The sequence below is a fragment of the Xiphophorus maculatus genome, chromosome 5, assembly GCF_002775205.1.
Source record: "Xiphophorus maculatus strain JP 163 A chromosome 5, X_maculatus-5.0-male, whole genome shotgun sequence".
NCBI lineage: Eukaryota > Metazoa > Chordata > Actinopteri > Cyprinodontiformes > Poeciliidae > Xiphophorus > Xiphophorus maculatus.
Window position 1 is genome coordinate 16,642,873 of NC_036447.1, and position 14,062 is coordinate 16,656,934.

The 14,062-nt window shown below is 40.2% G+C and overlaps 2 protein-coding genes across 4 annotated transcripts; both read left to right on the plus strand.

Moving 5' to 3' along the window:
• Nucleotides 1-320: 320 nt before the first annotated feature.
• On the plus strand, nucleotides 321-9,711 carry scrn2 (secernin 2). Of its 3 annotated transcripts, XM_005803036.3 has the most exons (9): nucleotides 321-540; nucleotides 1,207-1,369; nucleotides 3,279-3,460; nucleotides 3,787-3,986; nucleotides 4,629-4,844; nucleotides 4,967-5,132; nucleotides 5,373-5,553; nucleotides 7,802-7,958; nucleotides 9,294-9,711. In XM_005803036.3, exons 2-8 carry the CDS (start codon nucleotides 1,208-1,210, stop codon nucleotides 7,952-7,954), a joined length of 1,260 nt encoding a protein of 419 aa, XP_005803093.1. In that variant the 5' UTR covers nucleotides 321-540; nucleotide 1,207; the 3' UTR covers nucleotides 7,955-7,958; nucleotides 9,294-9,711. The 3 variants fall into 3 exon arrangements, with proteins under 3 accessions (XP_005803093.1, XP_023190108.1, XP_023190107.1); XM_023334340.1 differs by lacking the exon at nucleotides 321-540 and adding an exon at nucleotides 640-711 and having other exon boundaries at nucleotides 7,802-9,711; XM_023334339.1 differs by lacking the exon at nucleotides 321-540 and adding an exon at nucleotides 733-988 and having other exon boundaries at nucleotides 7,802-9,711.
• A 1,666-nt stretch (nucleotides 9,712-11,377) lies between these two features.
• LOC102220164 (THO complex subunit 4) lies at nucleotides 11,378-13,928 on the plus strand. Its single transcript, XM_005803035.3, has 6 exons — nucleotides 11,378-11,715; nucleotides 12,746-12,892; nucleotides 12,974-13,121; nucleotides 13,206-13,254; nucleotides 13,361-13,523; nucleotides 13,621-13,928. The coding sequence occupies exons 1-6, from the start codon at nucleotides 11,515-11,517 to the stop codon at nucleotides 13,639-13,641; spliced, it is 729 nt and encodes a 242-aa protein (XP_005803092.1). The 5' UTR covers nucleotides 11,378-11,514; the 3' UTR covers nucleotides 13,642-13,928.
• Nucleotides 13,929-14,062: the final 134 nt, after the last annotated feature.

Sequence of the window (14,062 nt, forward strand, 5' to 3'; positions counted from 1 at the left end):
AAAGTAACTAAAAAGTTACTTTTAGTTCTCTTGACGCCACACAGCATGACTCTGCCACTACCATGTACCACATTGGCTGATTGCAAACAAAACGTCTAATTGCTTCCCCCCCCCCCCCCCCCCCCCGACATTGTCTTTCCTCTTGCCGCAATTCAATAACGGTTGAAATTTTAAGCAAGGCTTAACAACAGCAGCCGTATCACCAGATGCACACATGTCTTTACTTTTCAAAGATTTGCACATTTTGGTGTAAACTTGCAGGGATTCCCGCGATTACAAATGCGACGTCAGCTGTGAGTTTGCAGCCAGTAAGAGACAGACCCGTGATAATAAAAAAAAAAAGAAAGAAAGAAAAGGAAAAAAAGCTGCATCATCACTGTGAACCGGACTCTGACAGACGATGAGCTGTTCGTGGCCAGACGAGACGAGACCTTTAAGTACAGACCTTTGGATTTCTCGGTCACGTGACTCGGTTTCTACAACCTGCCCGTCTTCTCCCCGCTGACCGTCCGCTCCTACCACCGAAAAATTAAAACACAGGTAAATTTATTCCTGCAACTGCACTCTTAGTTGTAGCCTGGTGTTTAGACGCCGTGATCCGTCCAAATCCAGCCCCACTCCCTCTGATTTTTAACTCCCCCTCTTATTTCCTGGAAATAAGCAGCGCCGAAGCGACAGCTCGCGCGGTGGCAGCGCAGGGCCTTATCTCTGGTAATAAGCACCGCTGTTCGCAAACGCTGAGCTGTGTTAAACACGCCGCTCCTGCCCCTCGGCACACTTTTTCTTTTGCTCCCCCACGCGTTATTTCCGGATCGAAAGCGATTCGCGATGGCAAATGCGTGCGAGGAGCGGCAATAAAGCAACATGGGGCTCGGATTTGAGGAGATTACGGCCAATGAAGTGCTCATGCACAAGAGGGCCACCTAATCCGTGCGTGATGTTCAGTGCACCGGCTGGAGCGGACTTTCTTCTGCGAGTAGCAGGACAGGTGGGGAACGGAGAGGTCCCTTCCTCTTGACGCCTCACATTGCACTTTTTGGTTAAAAGGCGGAGGCTCGCTCATTCGTGCTGGATGTCAAACACTCTCGTCAGACTCTCGGGGTTGTTTACACTAGAAAGTGCTTATTTGGCATGTTTTAAGCTGCAGCTCCTCCTCACTGTTTCTTTTGCTTATTTTGTTTGTTTGTTTGTTTGTTGTTGTTGCAGGATGGCACAGGCTCCCATGTCATGTGACTGTTTTGTTTCGTTACCCCCCGGTTCTCGCGATGACCACGTGATTTTTGGGAAGAACTCAGACCGTCCCCGAGATGAGGTGCAGGAGGTGGTCTACCACCCTGCAGCGTCTCATCCTCCAGGATCCACGCTGGAGGTAAATCTGGCCACTACTGCTGCAACCAAAGCGCCCCCTTTCCCTCTTTAACCCATGAGTGTGGGTTGGCAGAGTGGGATCAGAAGGTCATCATGATTCATTTAAAACCACTACAATAAATATACAGAGGACTGATTTGGATTTACAGGGAGCCAGGCTTGTATTTCAATGAAGTTGTCTTGAACAATTGTTGCACTGGATAATGGCCGCTCTTGTGGCTTAATGTTTTACAAAAGTATCCACACTCCCAAGTATTCACACATACTGCCACAACCGCAAACCTTAATGTGTTTTACTGAGATTTTGTATGGCAAGCACTCTCAAAGTATTGCATAACTGTGAAGTGGAAGGAAAAGGAAACATGGTTTTCACATTTTTAATGTCTAAAAATTGAAACGTTTACAGAACATTTCAGCTCCGCCACGTGAATGTCTTGCCGCCTTTTGCTGCGAGCTGTTGGTGCCGTTAAATGCTGGTAATATTGTTGTCAAAGCAAGAAGTAATCAAGAAAATCCATTCACAATTCTTGACATGCCATAAAGAAAACACAGTACTTTTACAGAGACCACAGCCATCCTCCCGATCATATTTGCGTGCTGTTAGAGCTCATCTCCAGCAAAAAACCTCAAACTGTGAAGTGCGTGTCTGAACAGCAACAGCAGAAAAAGTCCCAAACAAACTGAACATACTTCATATTTATGACCATCTACAGTGTTCATAGGTGAAAGCAGTTTAAGTCAATACAAGCGTCATTCCCTCTTGTCAGCGTGTTTGAGATATCAATATGCATAGTTTGGTAATTCAGTAATTTTAAAGCCTCATCAATGCTCATGTCCCACCATCCTCCTGATGTGGTGGCGTCAGCCTTCTGGTGGAGCAATTTCAAAACTGAAGTGGCATTTAAACAAAAGTGTCCTTTAATTTCAAACACGATGAATACCTTTCAGGAAATACATTGATGTACATAAGTTAGAACACCCTGTGAAATATTCATTCATTAAAAAAAAAGTTCAAATCTTTATTCATAGAATTGTTTATCATTGGAATGTAGTCTAATTACAAATAATACCTGAATTAATCTAGTTTTTAAATAAAAACCTTATTTAACATCAATCTAGAACACCTTAGCTCCAAATTAGCTTTGTGTTAGTGCTTCCTGTAGCCATGACTTACTCTTCTATAACATTGTTCTGAGGAACATTTTCCCCACTCAGTTTTGCTGCAAGATTTTTAGGGGTTTCCTACATATGAAACGTGTTTAAAGCTACCCGTTCCATCTCAATGAGATCAAGATCTGGGTTATAGCTCTACCCAGGACTTTACATCTTTCATTTCTCAGTTAGTCCTTGCTGGAAATGCTGGTATGTTTCACCTCATTTGTGATGCTACTACTTGAAATTCTTTACAGATGGTACCACTCTTTCCTGAAATACCTTTTGATACAGAGGAGAGAAACACTTTTCCTTCATATCTTTCAGTCTTTAGGATCGTAGTCTAATAGTTATTGTGTTGATTTGGTGACATCCTATGACTTTTGTAATTGACTTTGGGAGGCTGATTGTGACTTTGGGCGGATTAGGTTCATCATAACTAATTCTTGAGAACTGCAGGTTTCAGTTTTGTTCATGTGTGTGAGGAGAACTAAATCCCTATTAGTCACATGAACACAATATAACCTTTGTCCCACTACAGTTCACCAACATATTTTTTCGTCTGCAAAGGGAGAGGAATTGCCACCTTTGCGCTCTGGATAAAATACAGTATCGTACCATATAGCATCCAGTACTTTTAAGTCCATTGAGTTGATTTAGAAGTATTGTGGCTTCTAACTCAACTGTGCAATGTTGTTTAACTTCTTTATAATCAAAGGTCTTTTTGTTGTCTCCCATTAATAATTTTTTTTCTGCAGTGCACGTACATCCAGATTCCTCAAGTGGAGAGGACCTATGCCGTCGTCCTCAGTAAACCAGCCTGGCTGTGGGGCGCCGAAATGGGAGCTAATGACCAAGGAGTGTGCATTGGGAATGAGGCAGTCTGGACCAGAGAGCCTGTGGTCCCTGGAGAAGCTTTGCTGGGCATGGACCTTGTCCGGTGAGCTGCTGAAGCATTTTCAAATTACTCTGATTCATTTCGATAAAACATAAAAAGTTACCAATCTTTCATTGTCATTATTAAATACTGCTTTGATATTGTACACTTGGAGGAAGTAATCCTATTTGTAGAGCTGTGTAGATTGTGCAATTTAAACTAAGAAGTGTGGCTCATATCGAATGCAAGGAGTATTTTCCCTGCATAGGAAAATACTCCTTTAGCTTTCAGAGCTGCCTCAAACCAAGAAGAACCACAATCCAAACACACTTTACATAAGCATAGCCCCCAAACCGCATTTCAGTGATCAGCTTGGGTTTGATCTTTAGGCTCGGGCTGGAACGTGGTGACAGTGCCTGGGCAGCACTGACAGTCATCACTGGCCTCTTGGAGCAGCATGGCCAGGGCGGGCAGTGCAAGGAGGAACCAGAACCCTTCAGCTACCACAACACCTTCCTCCTGGTGGACCGCAGTGAAGCCTGGGTACTCGAAACTGCTGGGAGACTCTGGGTGGCACAGAAAGTCTCAGGTCAGTTTTTAGAGGTAACATATTAGTTTTATAGCCATTTTTTTATAGTATTGTAATTTCGCTTCCATCAACCAAATGTAAAGCTTAAGCTTGCAATGAGTATTTAGGGTGAACAAACCAAACTAACTACAGAAAGACTTGTCAGTTTGACAGATGTGGTTGATAATCTTCTAAAAAAGATGTGCAAAAACGACAGTGTGTTTGGACCTTTACTAGACTTATCACTACTTTTGTCTTGGGTTTGCTTTGTGTTGCACTAAAGCCTGGATATGACCTTCTAAATGTTACATCATCATTTTTCAGAAGCTTTGAGCTGGGATCTCGGCTGCCTTGCTCTTGCTTGTTCCCTTTCTTTTTAATTATTATTCAGTTAGCAATGAGCAACAAGTCTGAACACAATTGGAAAGGATAAGTTTTAAAATTGATGATGTATGCCATTTTGCATGCTCACTCACTTTTTGGGCAAATTCTGCTTAAAGGATGAATCTTTGAGGTTGTTGCATGGATTACACATCCTGTCAGGCCAGAGAATATGTTTGGACTTTCTCAGTAATTAGTGAAGCTACTGTTTTGAAGGAAGAAATATTTTGGATTCTATTTAAGCCTGTTAATAAAACAACAGCATTTGGGTTGTCTTTTCAGAGGGCGTAAAGAACATTTCCAATCAATTAACCATCCACACCGAGATCTCAGCAGAGCATCCAGAGCTACGAAGCGTGGCCAAGAACCAGGGGTGGTGGGATGGCCAGGGAGAGTTCAACTTCTCTCAGGTGTTCAGTCCTGAAAACCCTCCGGCCAGGATGGAGCTGGCCAAGAAGCGCTACAAGGGAGGCACAGAACTGCTTCAACAGCACGATGGTAGATTTCCCGCAATACGATTTTGATGATTTTCATTCATTATTCTGTAAGTTATGGTGTTTGTTAAAGCAAATCTGTGCAATGAAACCCAATAAAGATGCTGATCACTTCGTGTTGTTCAGGCTCAGTGACAGCGGAAGTGATGATGACCATTCTGAGGGATAAACCCAGTGGCATCTGCATGGACTCTGGAGGATTTTGCACCACAGGGAGCATGGTGTCTGTCCTGCCCAGAGACACTAGCCTTCCCTGCATTCACTTCTTCACTGCCACCCCAGACCCATCCAGGTTTGTCTCAAGCTACAGCAAGAAGCAGTTAGGCTATGTTGGGATGACATGTAAAAGTCTACAGCAAACCCTTTGCACATTTAATTTTGAAATGCAGACTCTTTGGAATCTGTCTAGAAAATACAAGCTTTGGGTTTGATTTTAAAATGACTCTATAGGCTGCTCCACATCAGTGTACTCCCTTGTCTTATGAATCTATCAATCTCTGTTTCCCCTCACCAACACCCCACACCTCCTCAGGTCTATATTCAAGCCTTTTATATTCTCGGACTGTCTGACCCCGGTCCTGAGGGTGGTCTCTCCGCAGTTCGGACCAAGCGACCCCGTCAGGAAGCAGCCGCGCTTTCAGAGCCGGGTGGATCGCAGACACGATCTCTACAAGGCCCACCAGGTGGCGCTCAACACCATGGAGACCAAACCGGTGGGGAATGACTTATGATATTATTAACCTCTTTGACAGAGACCATCTGTGTTGGAAGTCAACAACATCCCTGAGTTACACGGAAATCAGATCTTGTCATTTCAGCTGCTCCAACACAACATAGCAAACATCTTAGCAAAGAAACTACTTTAAATTTGATCTTCAGTTGTATGTTTAAGTGGTGTATTGGCCACTCTAGGCACAGTCTTGAATAAATAAAGCCCAAGTTTGACAATGACTGCTGGATGACATTTAAAATCGCTTTATTTACTGAATGGTCGCTTATGGGTCTTGGTGGGTTCACCAGTTTGCAAATTTGTAGCTCCACCTCATATCTATAAATTGCTATTTGCCCTCAGTGTTTGCAAACTAGTTAGTAATTTCAGAAAAGCTCAAATCTCTCATACTGAATTTTGAGTTATGCTTTGAGATTATATATAATGTCTATTTTCATTTATTATGGTTCTGGTTCCTGTTTAACCAGTTTAATCTAAGGAAGACAAATTAAGAAACTTGATGTGCTACTAGTGGATAATGTTTACAGGAGTCGCACATCTGAAATTTCCTCACAGTAGACAAGAAGCAGATGAGCTAAAATAACTTTATAAAGTAACTAAAAGTATCACTTGTCTAAGAGGGCCATGAAGAATGTCTCCAAAGAACAGAGTTTTCTTTTTTGCTGTAGTTTTTTTTTTTTTTTAGCTAATGTGCTGTCTGAGATTCAGTGTGTAATTTAGAAGGTAAACAGGTCACAGACAGTCCAGAGCCCTGTTTGGACTAACATTAGTCACCATAACGAGAATCTAAAATAACCCATGCAGTGTTTATTTCATTCAGAATTATCTAATATCTTCATTTTAATTTAAAAATGATTAAAAGTTCAGGGACCTTGGCTTGGAAAGATGACCAAGGCAGTATTTGTGTGTATAATACATTACGATTAAAAAAAAGTTGTTTATTTTAAAGGTATCAAATTACCATAACTTATAACATCACATAATTCAACACTAATGAAATGCAAGTATGACCTGTGCATTTCTGCCAGTACAAACTGAAAATCTTTCCTCTTTCATTTTTTCTAAATCAGTCTTGTTTCAGATGGCATAGCTAATTTTAATATAAAGAATAGAAAACTCGAGTGCAGGGCAGTTTCTAATGATATTTTCATTTATTAAGAGAAGAACCCCTCTGAGTCTGTTACATCGTTGTCAGGGAGTTCTGTCTTGCACTACCTTGGAGAATTGTAATTTATTCAAGTTGTTAGGGTTTCATGCATAAATGCATCATCATGTTGTCTGGACATCATCTTGAGTACAAGCTGTTAATTTGAGCAGATCTAACAAAGTCTGTTCTAAAATTCAGATCCATGGTGTTCGTTTAAGCTACAACTGAAATGGCTCCTTGGGAAATAACTTAAAGTTTACCGTAAAAACCTGGTATTTGACAAAGGAAGCCAGGGAGAAAATATACTCTCAGAAGACAGCAATTAATGTAAAGCATGTGCGGTAATTAGAAATTAAAACCAGGTGTGTGGGGAGCAAAAAACAAAACAGGCTTAAGTTAAAAAGGAAATGATACTGTAAGATAACCACCAACTACAAATAGAAATATTTAAACAGCAGATGTTCTTCCATGGGGACTCCAGGGATAAAAGTTTATTTTGCTGGGTTTTTTTTTACAATGACATAAGAGGTATAAGAACATCTACTCATCCAAAAATATTTTTCCTACTATTATATCACAGTTAAATTAACACTTTTGGAGGCATCAATCTCAGCCTTTTCCTTTTCACAAAGCAGTGCATTGGTTTTTTACAGCACATCAGTTGTTGAGAGGAAACAGAGATTGTTCAACAACAGTTGTGTTTCTGCTGTTATTAATATTTCCACAGCTGTGGATGTCTAGCTGAGTTAGACTCAGGAAGTTTGGTTTTTCTTGATAAAACCACACTGCTAAAAAAAAAAAAAAATAGCAACAATATGAAAAATATTTCGAAAAACAACAATTACAGATATCTAAATGTCAAGTTTTTAAATAATATTTTCTAAAGATCTCCAACAAATGTGTCAGACTTGGACAACAAAAGTACAAATCTCTCTGAATTCTCTTCGTTTTAACATACAGGAGCTTTACTGTGTTTTGCAGATGAGTCAGATTGCCACTGCTTCTGTAAGCTTAAACAAATGATTTGTGAGTGCCATCTGACCCAGATGTTGTTGACACTCAGACGTCTGTGTGTCTGCCGCAGGACGAAGGTTTAGCCGTCTACAACGTCCTGAGGGATCTGGAGTCGCAGTGTCTGAGTGAGATCTCAGCCATGCTCAGCGGAGAGATACCAGGAGATGAACTGGGGGACCTGTTCTTTGATTGTGTGGACACAGAGATTAAGTTCTACCAGTGAGAAGGTGGGAGGCATCAAGAGCTCTTCTAAGTGTTGAATCTTGTGCACGAATGACTAATTTGGTTTGGTATTCACAAAGTTAAACATTCAAGGTAATATTTTTGTTGCACGGTAAAGAATATTCAAATCTCTGACAATAAATTTCCTTGCGTAGGTTTACTAATTATTAGTAATTATTTTCCAAAGGAAGGAGGAGCTAATCTGGGCATGGCTGTCGTCTTTTATGCTTTAGCAGCTTTCCTGCTTTAACACATAAACAAAAGCCGCTGGTTAGATCAGATAAGAATGGCTTGGGATCTCTGACGACATCTTTAGGGATGGTTGGTTGGTGTGGTGTTCTTTTTGTGGCGGTTTGGTCTATGTCTGAGCATGATGGGTTCTCAGCCTGTGCCTAAGCTGAGCTATGGTGGGAATCCCTAATATTGCTCGCAAGAGAAAATGGTACCATGCTCTCCCTCCCTTGGTCATTCTGGGATCCTGTAGGGTGGTGAGGGGGTTGATGGTGGCTTGTGCAGGAGCCTGGCTGCCAGTGGAGTGGGGATCCAGTCTTGTTCACTGTGGGACATGGAAGTGATGCTGAGGCAGGGGTTCAGTGCATTCCTTCTCTATCTGTTCTTCTTTGGTCTGTGGGATGATTCTCCTGTGTGTCACTAACAACTTGCCTTTGTGATGGCTGTATGACTGCTCTTAGTTGGTGTCTTTTTGCAATTTGCCCTTTTCTGGTCTTTACCTCTGAGTGTTGCAAGCTTTCCACCCTTTGCACCATTCTAGCAACTTTTCACCTTGGGGAGATTTTCATACACACAACTGCTCAACACAGACACGCAGCTACACACCTACTCGTACACAAATAATCCAAATGATTGAAGGTCATACAATCACAGGCTCTTGTTCCATCAAAGTGGCTTGTCTACTTTGATGCAATTGAATTAAATCAATCTTGCAATTAGAATACAATATTGAGATATACGTTTTGCAGCGTAAAATTACCTTGGTGCATTTAGGCAACAATCCCCACACCAGACTGTAGAGATGTTTCCACTAGTGTGACTTGTGAATTTTATTTGTGTATCAAAATTATTTTCATTCTTTGTTCTTCGTAGCATGTCACCTTTGACTTTTTGTTTCTCATAGCCATATTCTCCTCTCCCCCTTATTAACACAATCTAAAATGGGATCCAAATGGACATGTATGTGTGTAATAAACTCTGCCATAACCCTATGTATATCAATATCAGCAAATGCCAGATTGTTAGCAGGTTTTCTTCAGTGCAGAACTTTTGTCAACTTTCTACTTCTGATCACTAGGGTGTGTTCGTGGTTTTGTCCTTTGTTACAGCTCCCTCAAGTGGACACCCTCCAGCACTCATGGCGTGGCAGGATAAGGCCCTGGGACTATTAAAAAGAAAAATCTCTTGTGTTTCTTTCTTTGTCTGGTTGGCCACCTCCTCACTTATGCAACCTGCATTTCTGACCCCCTTCCATCATTAGCACAGACTGAATGTCTGAGCTGCACATGCAATTGGAGCACATTTATCATCTGTATCACCCGGGGAGCAATGACTGCACCTCATTAGTGAGTATACTGATGTAGACTACACGGGCGCTCATGTAGAGCTGTGTGATTGTTACACAAATACTCTGAGTAGGCATTTGTTTAAACGTTTGTTTGCTGCTGCAGATGAATGAGTGGCCATCTGGTTTGAAGGCTGCCCATAGGGAGACCTGTAATAAAGGAAGTGCATAGCCTGTCCAAAGTGTGTTGTATAGTTTGCTTCTGTTTTTCTGTTTTGGTTCACACCTAAGCTAATGATGGGTAGGTAATGTGTTGATCAGTCTGCCAGAATGTTTGCTTAAATAAGCAAATAGGATAGAATAGATATTCTTTTCCGAGCGCGGATTTATGGCAGTTGCATTCTATACTGATTGCAAATGCACTCGGTATAGAACTATTTTAGTAAAGATGGTACCGGTAATAAACTTCACATCAATCTGGTACCTTAAAATATATACGAGAAGTTGATTTTTCAAAATGCGACTCCCAGCAAATGCACCCTAACGAGTGCTGAACAATGGTATTTCTTGAAACAAAAAGTTAAATATCATCTAACTAATGTAAATTGTTTTGAAGAACATAAAAGGACAAGTCATGAATTAAAAATAAGGATTTACCACTGTAGGTGGATGCTTATTCAGCCATTTTACAAATGTATACATCTGAAAAACATGACTAAAATGTAACATTTCTGTATTAAATATTAAAAAAATATATAATTTTACGTATTTTCACTTGGAAAAGCAGAACATTTCTGAAAAAATCTGTGTGATTTTAAATAACCCTAAATAAAATCCAGTGCAACCAATCGCCTTCTGCTGTCTAATGTGTAAATCTAGTCTGTGTGTAATTTTACCCATCTATAGATGTGGCTGTTCTGTGAAGATGGCAGAAGTTTCTTACAGGTCAAACAATGCTAAAACCAAGGAATTAGCACAGCAGACAGGTTGGGGTAAAAGTGGTGGAGAGGTTTACAGTAGGACTAGTTTATAACAAAATATACCTAGAGTCGAACATATGTTTTTAATCCATCAACTAAAAATGGAAAGAGCATTGCACATCTTCAAACCCACAAAGACGATACCATCTGGCTACATTTACTGCCTGGAAAAGGAGAGTTTTTAATCAGGGAAGCAACCAAGATGCATGCATAACTCTGAAGGAGACCAGAGATCAAAAGCTCAGGTGGGTGAATATGTTGAGAGGATTAGTTGTGTGTCTGACCCTTATGGAAAACTGGAAAAAGGACAGTCAAAATAAATCCTCTCTACAAGCTACCACAAGCCATGTAGGAGCCCAGACAAATGCATGGAAGAAGGTACTGTGGTCAGAAGACACCAAAATTACAGGCATTGTGCATTGCTCTGAACAAACTGCGACAACTTGTGACAAATAAGTTGCAGCATTATGCTATGAGGACACATTTCTTTACCAGGGAAGTTTATGGGAAGATGAGTAAAGCATTTTTCTCAACATTGAAATAATAAATATTAGAAACCACCTTCAACTTTATTAAGTCATTACTAAGTGTCTACTCTTGAAAAATATCTACTTAAAATATGAATAACAATAAAATTGCTATATTATCCTTGGTTCATTTTTAAATTTCATTTTAAGTACACAGAGCTTAAGAACACAAAGCTTTATTACAATTACTTGAGCTAAAGGGAACGTGTATTGTTATAATATAAAGTAATCATCCAGATCTAGGTGTATTTAAAGTTTAGTGGTTCTTCTAAAAGGGAAAAGCGTTTCTAAACGAATTTTGTTGTTTTAGGAGAGAACTGGCCACTCAAAATGAGGCGGAAGAGACGCATTCTCGTTGTCACTCCGGCCCATTAGGTGTCAGTAACACAAAGCAAACTTGCAATACAACAACAAGAAGAAGAAGAACAAGGACGGATCGCAGGCTGATTTCAACATCGCGCCAACGTAAATCAGTTGGTAAACGTCGCAAGTTTATCGTCCATTTCCATTGTTAGCTTCAGAAAGTTTAAACGGCGCCATGGCTGACAAGATGAGCATGTCCCTGGATGAGATTATCAAGATGAACAAGAGAGAGGGCCGCGGCGGAGAAGGAGGAGGCTTCAGGCGGGGAGGAAGTTCAGGTCGAGGCGGTGGATCGTCGAGGCCGCCGGCGGCGGCGAGGAGCCGAGAGAACAACTTTCACCGCGACAGGAACAACAGAGCAGCTCCTTACACCAGAGTAAGCAGAGAGGCTTAAATAGTTGGTCGTTTGTGTCTGAGCAATACTCGCTATAACTAGCTTCTCTCTATTGTTTAAATCTTGGTAAATCAGTACGTGCATCAGTACCTGAACCACTTTATTTAAAACTAGTTTGTTTATTGGCTGCAAACCCCTTTCCTACTGGCAGCAATGACAAATCCCTGTTCAGAAATATTTCCACGAGAAAGATGGACAGTCACAATGCTGGAACTGGAGAAATGCCACCCATTGCTGCACAGTCTGTAATTAAATGCAATTTATGTATATAAACATTATAAGTATAGGAGAAGGTATCACAAGAAGCCTGATTACAAAGAATAGGTATATACCCTGATAAAGCATGTGCAACTTATAAACTTCAAGCTACATAGCAAGAAGACCAAAGAAAAACCCTGGGTTTGAATGTAAAATGCATGAGGTCAGATTTAAGCATGCTGTTTGCTCTAAAAAATAACACGTTAAAGCTGATGTTAAAGGACTAACTCCATGGTCAGCAGTGTCACATTTAGAAAAAATATCAAAATGTACAAATAAAAATAACAAAAACTGGATAGATGTCAGGCTTTGTTTAAATTGGCACATAAAATTATCTTTGTGGATCATATTTTTTTAAGTTTACATTTGAGACATGTTTGAGGTAGAAAGTGAAAATACTGGGGAAAAGGTTTTCCATATTCTTGGTTCTAGAGAGTGTTATAAAAGCATCGACCAAATTTCAGTACAGGTTTTAAAGTCTTTGAAGGTGTTATGAATGCCATTTTTACTACTAGCAACATGCAATGATCAAACTAAAACAGCATTGCGCTATCAGTTGACAAATTAACCTCAGTTTTTTCAAGAGACAACACAGTAGATGTGGAGGAGAATAACCTTTAATGGTCAACCCAGACATCAAACTATAAACAAAATAAAGAATAATTCAGTGGGTTGCCCATATACTTTTGTGTTCATGCTTGTCCCTGTGAAATTCAGCAATTTTATTATAACATTACTTTTTTGCTCTCCGCAGCCCAGAGAGCTGCCAGACAAATGGCAGCATGACATGTTTGAGGAGAATGAAGGTGGAGGAAGTGCAGTACCAGAAAGAAGAGTAGACGATAGTAGCAAGCTTCTGATTTCCAATCTGGATTTCGGCGTTTCTGATTCCGATATCAAGGTGGTTTTGGAAATTTTTTTCAATCTTGTTTCCTCTAACCGTGAGATGCCCACATAACTTACATTACGCTCTGCTTTTCAGGAGCTGTTTGAAGAATTTGGCCCCATAAAGACTGCATTGGTACACTATGACCGGTCGGGCCGGAGTAAAGGAATGGCAGATGTCTACTTTGTAAATAAAGCTGATGCCATCAAAGCCATGAAGAATTACAATGGTGTTCCTCTTGATGGTGAGTTGTTTTTTTTTTGTAACTGTTATCTATATCTTGGGTGTCACAATAGAGGTTCATGATGTCATTGCTTTTGCTTTTCAGGTCGTCCCATGAAAATCCAGCAAGAATCATCAGAAGTTCAAACACAGAGGTGTGCAAAACTTGATAGCAAGTGATATTTTGTATTTTTGCTTTTTGTTTTAGAGTGAAGAAATATAAGTGATTTTTTAAAACTTTTTTTATTGGTGTGTATGCAGCTCAAGCAGAGGTTTTGACCGCAGCAGGCTCGGTCAGCCCCGGTTTGAAAGAAGACCAGGTGGGAGCAGTGGAGGTTTCAGAGGTCGAGGGAGGGGAGGTGAAAGAAGACCCCAGCTGTCAGCAGAGGAGTTAGATGCTCAGTTGGACGCTTACAAATCAGAGGTATGCTACTGAATAACACTTTTTTGTTGTTGTTTCTACTTTCTCTATATATGTTCATATTGATAATTCTATGATTATTATCTCTTTCTTGTTTTAGTGTAAGATGGACACCAGTTAAGAACGCTCAGGGTGCTTCTTGTTTTTGTTTCTTTTTTCTTTTTTTTAACAGTATAATGCATCAAACGTTTTGAGGCCATTTTATTTCAAGGACCATTGTGTAAACATTTTTATTGTATAATTTTTTTTTCATTGCTGTGTTTAGGGCAATTTTGTTTTGAGAATAAATTCAGTTTATATGAACAATAAATTGCCCAAAGCAAGTAGTTCCATTTGGATTCCTTTTTTTATATTGTAAATGTGATTCTGTGACAGTCTGTTTACTGTAACAATAAATGTTGATATGAATCAATGTTGTCATTTGTCACTATCTCGCCAGGATGTTAGCATAAAGAAACATATCAGCAAGGTGTCCAGGGCATGGACTAAAACTGTCACGTTTTTTGTATGTAGCCTGTTGCTTAGTTGTCGTTCGAGGTCCG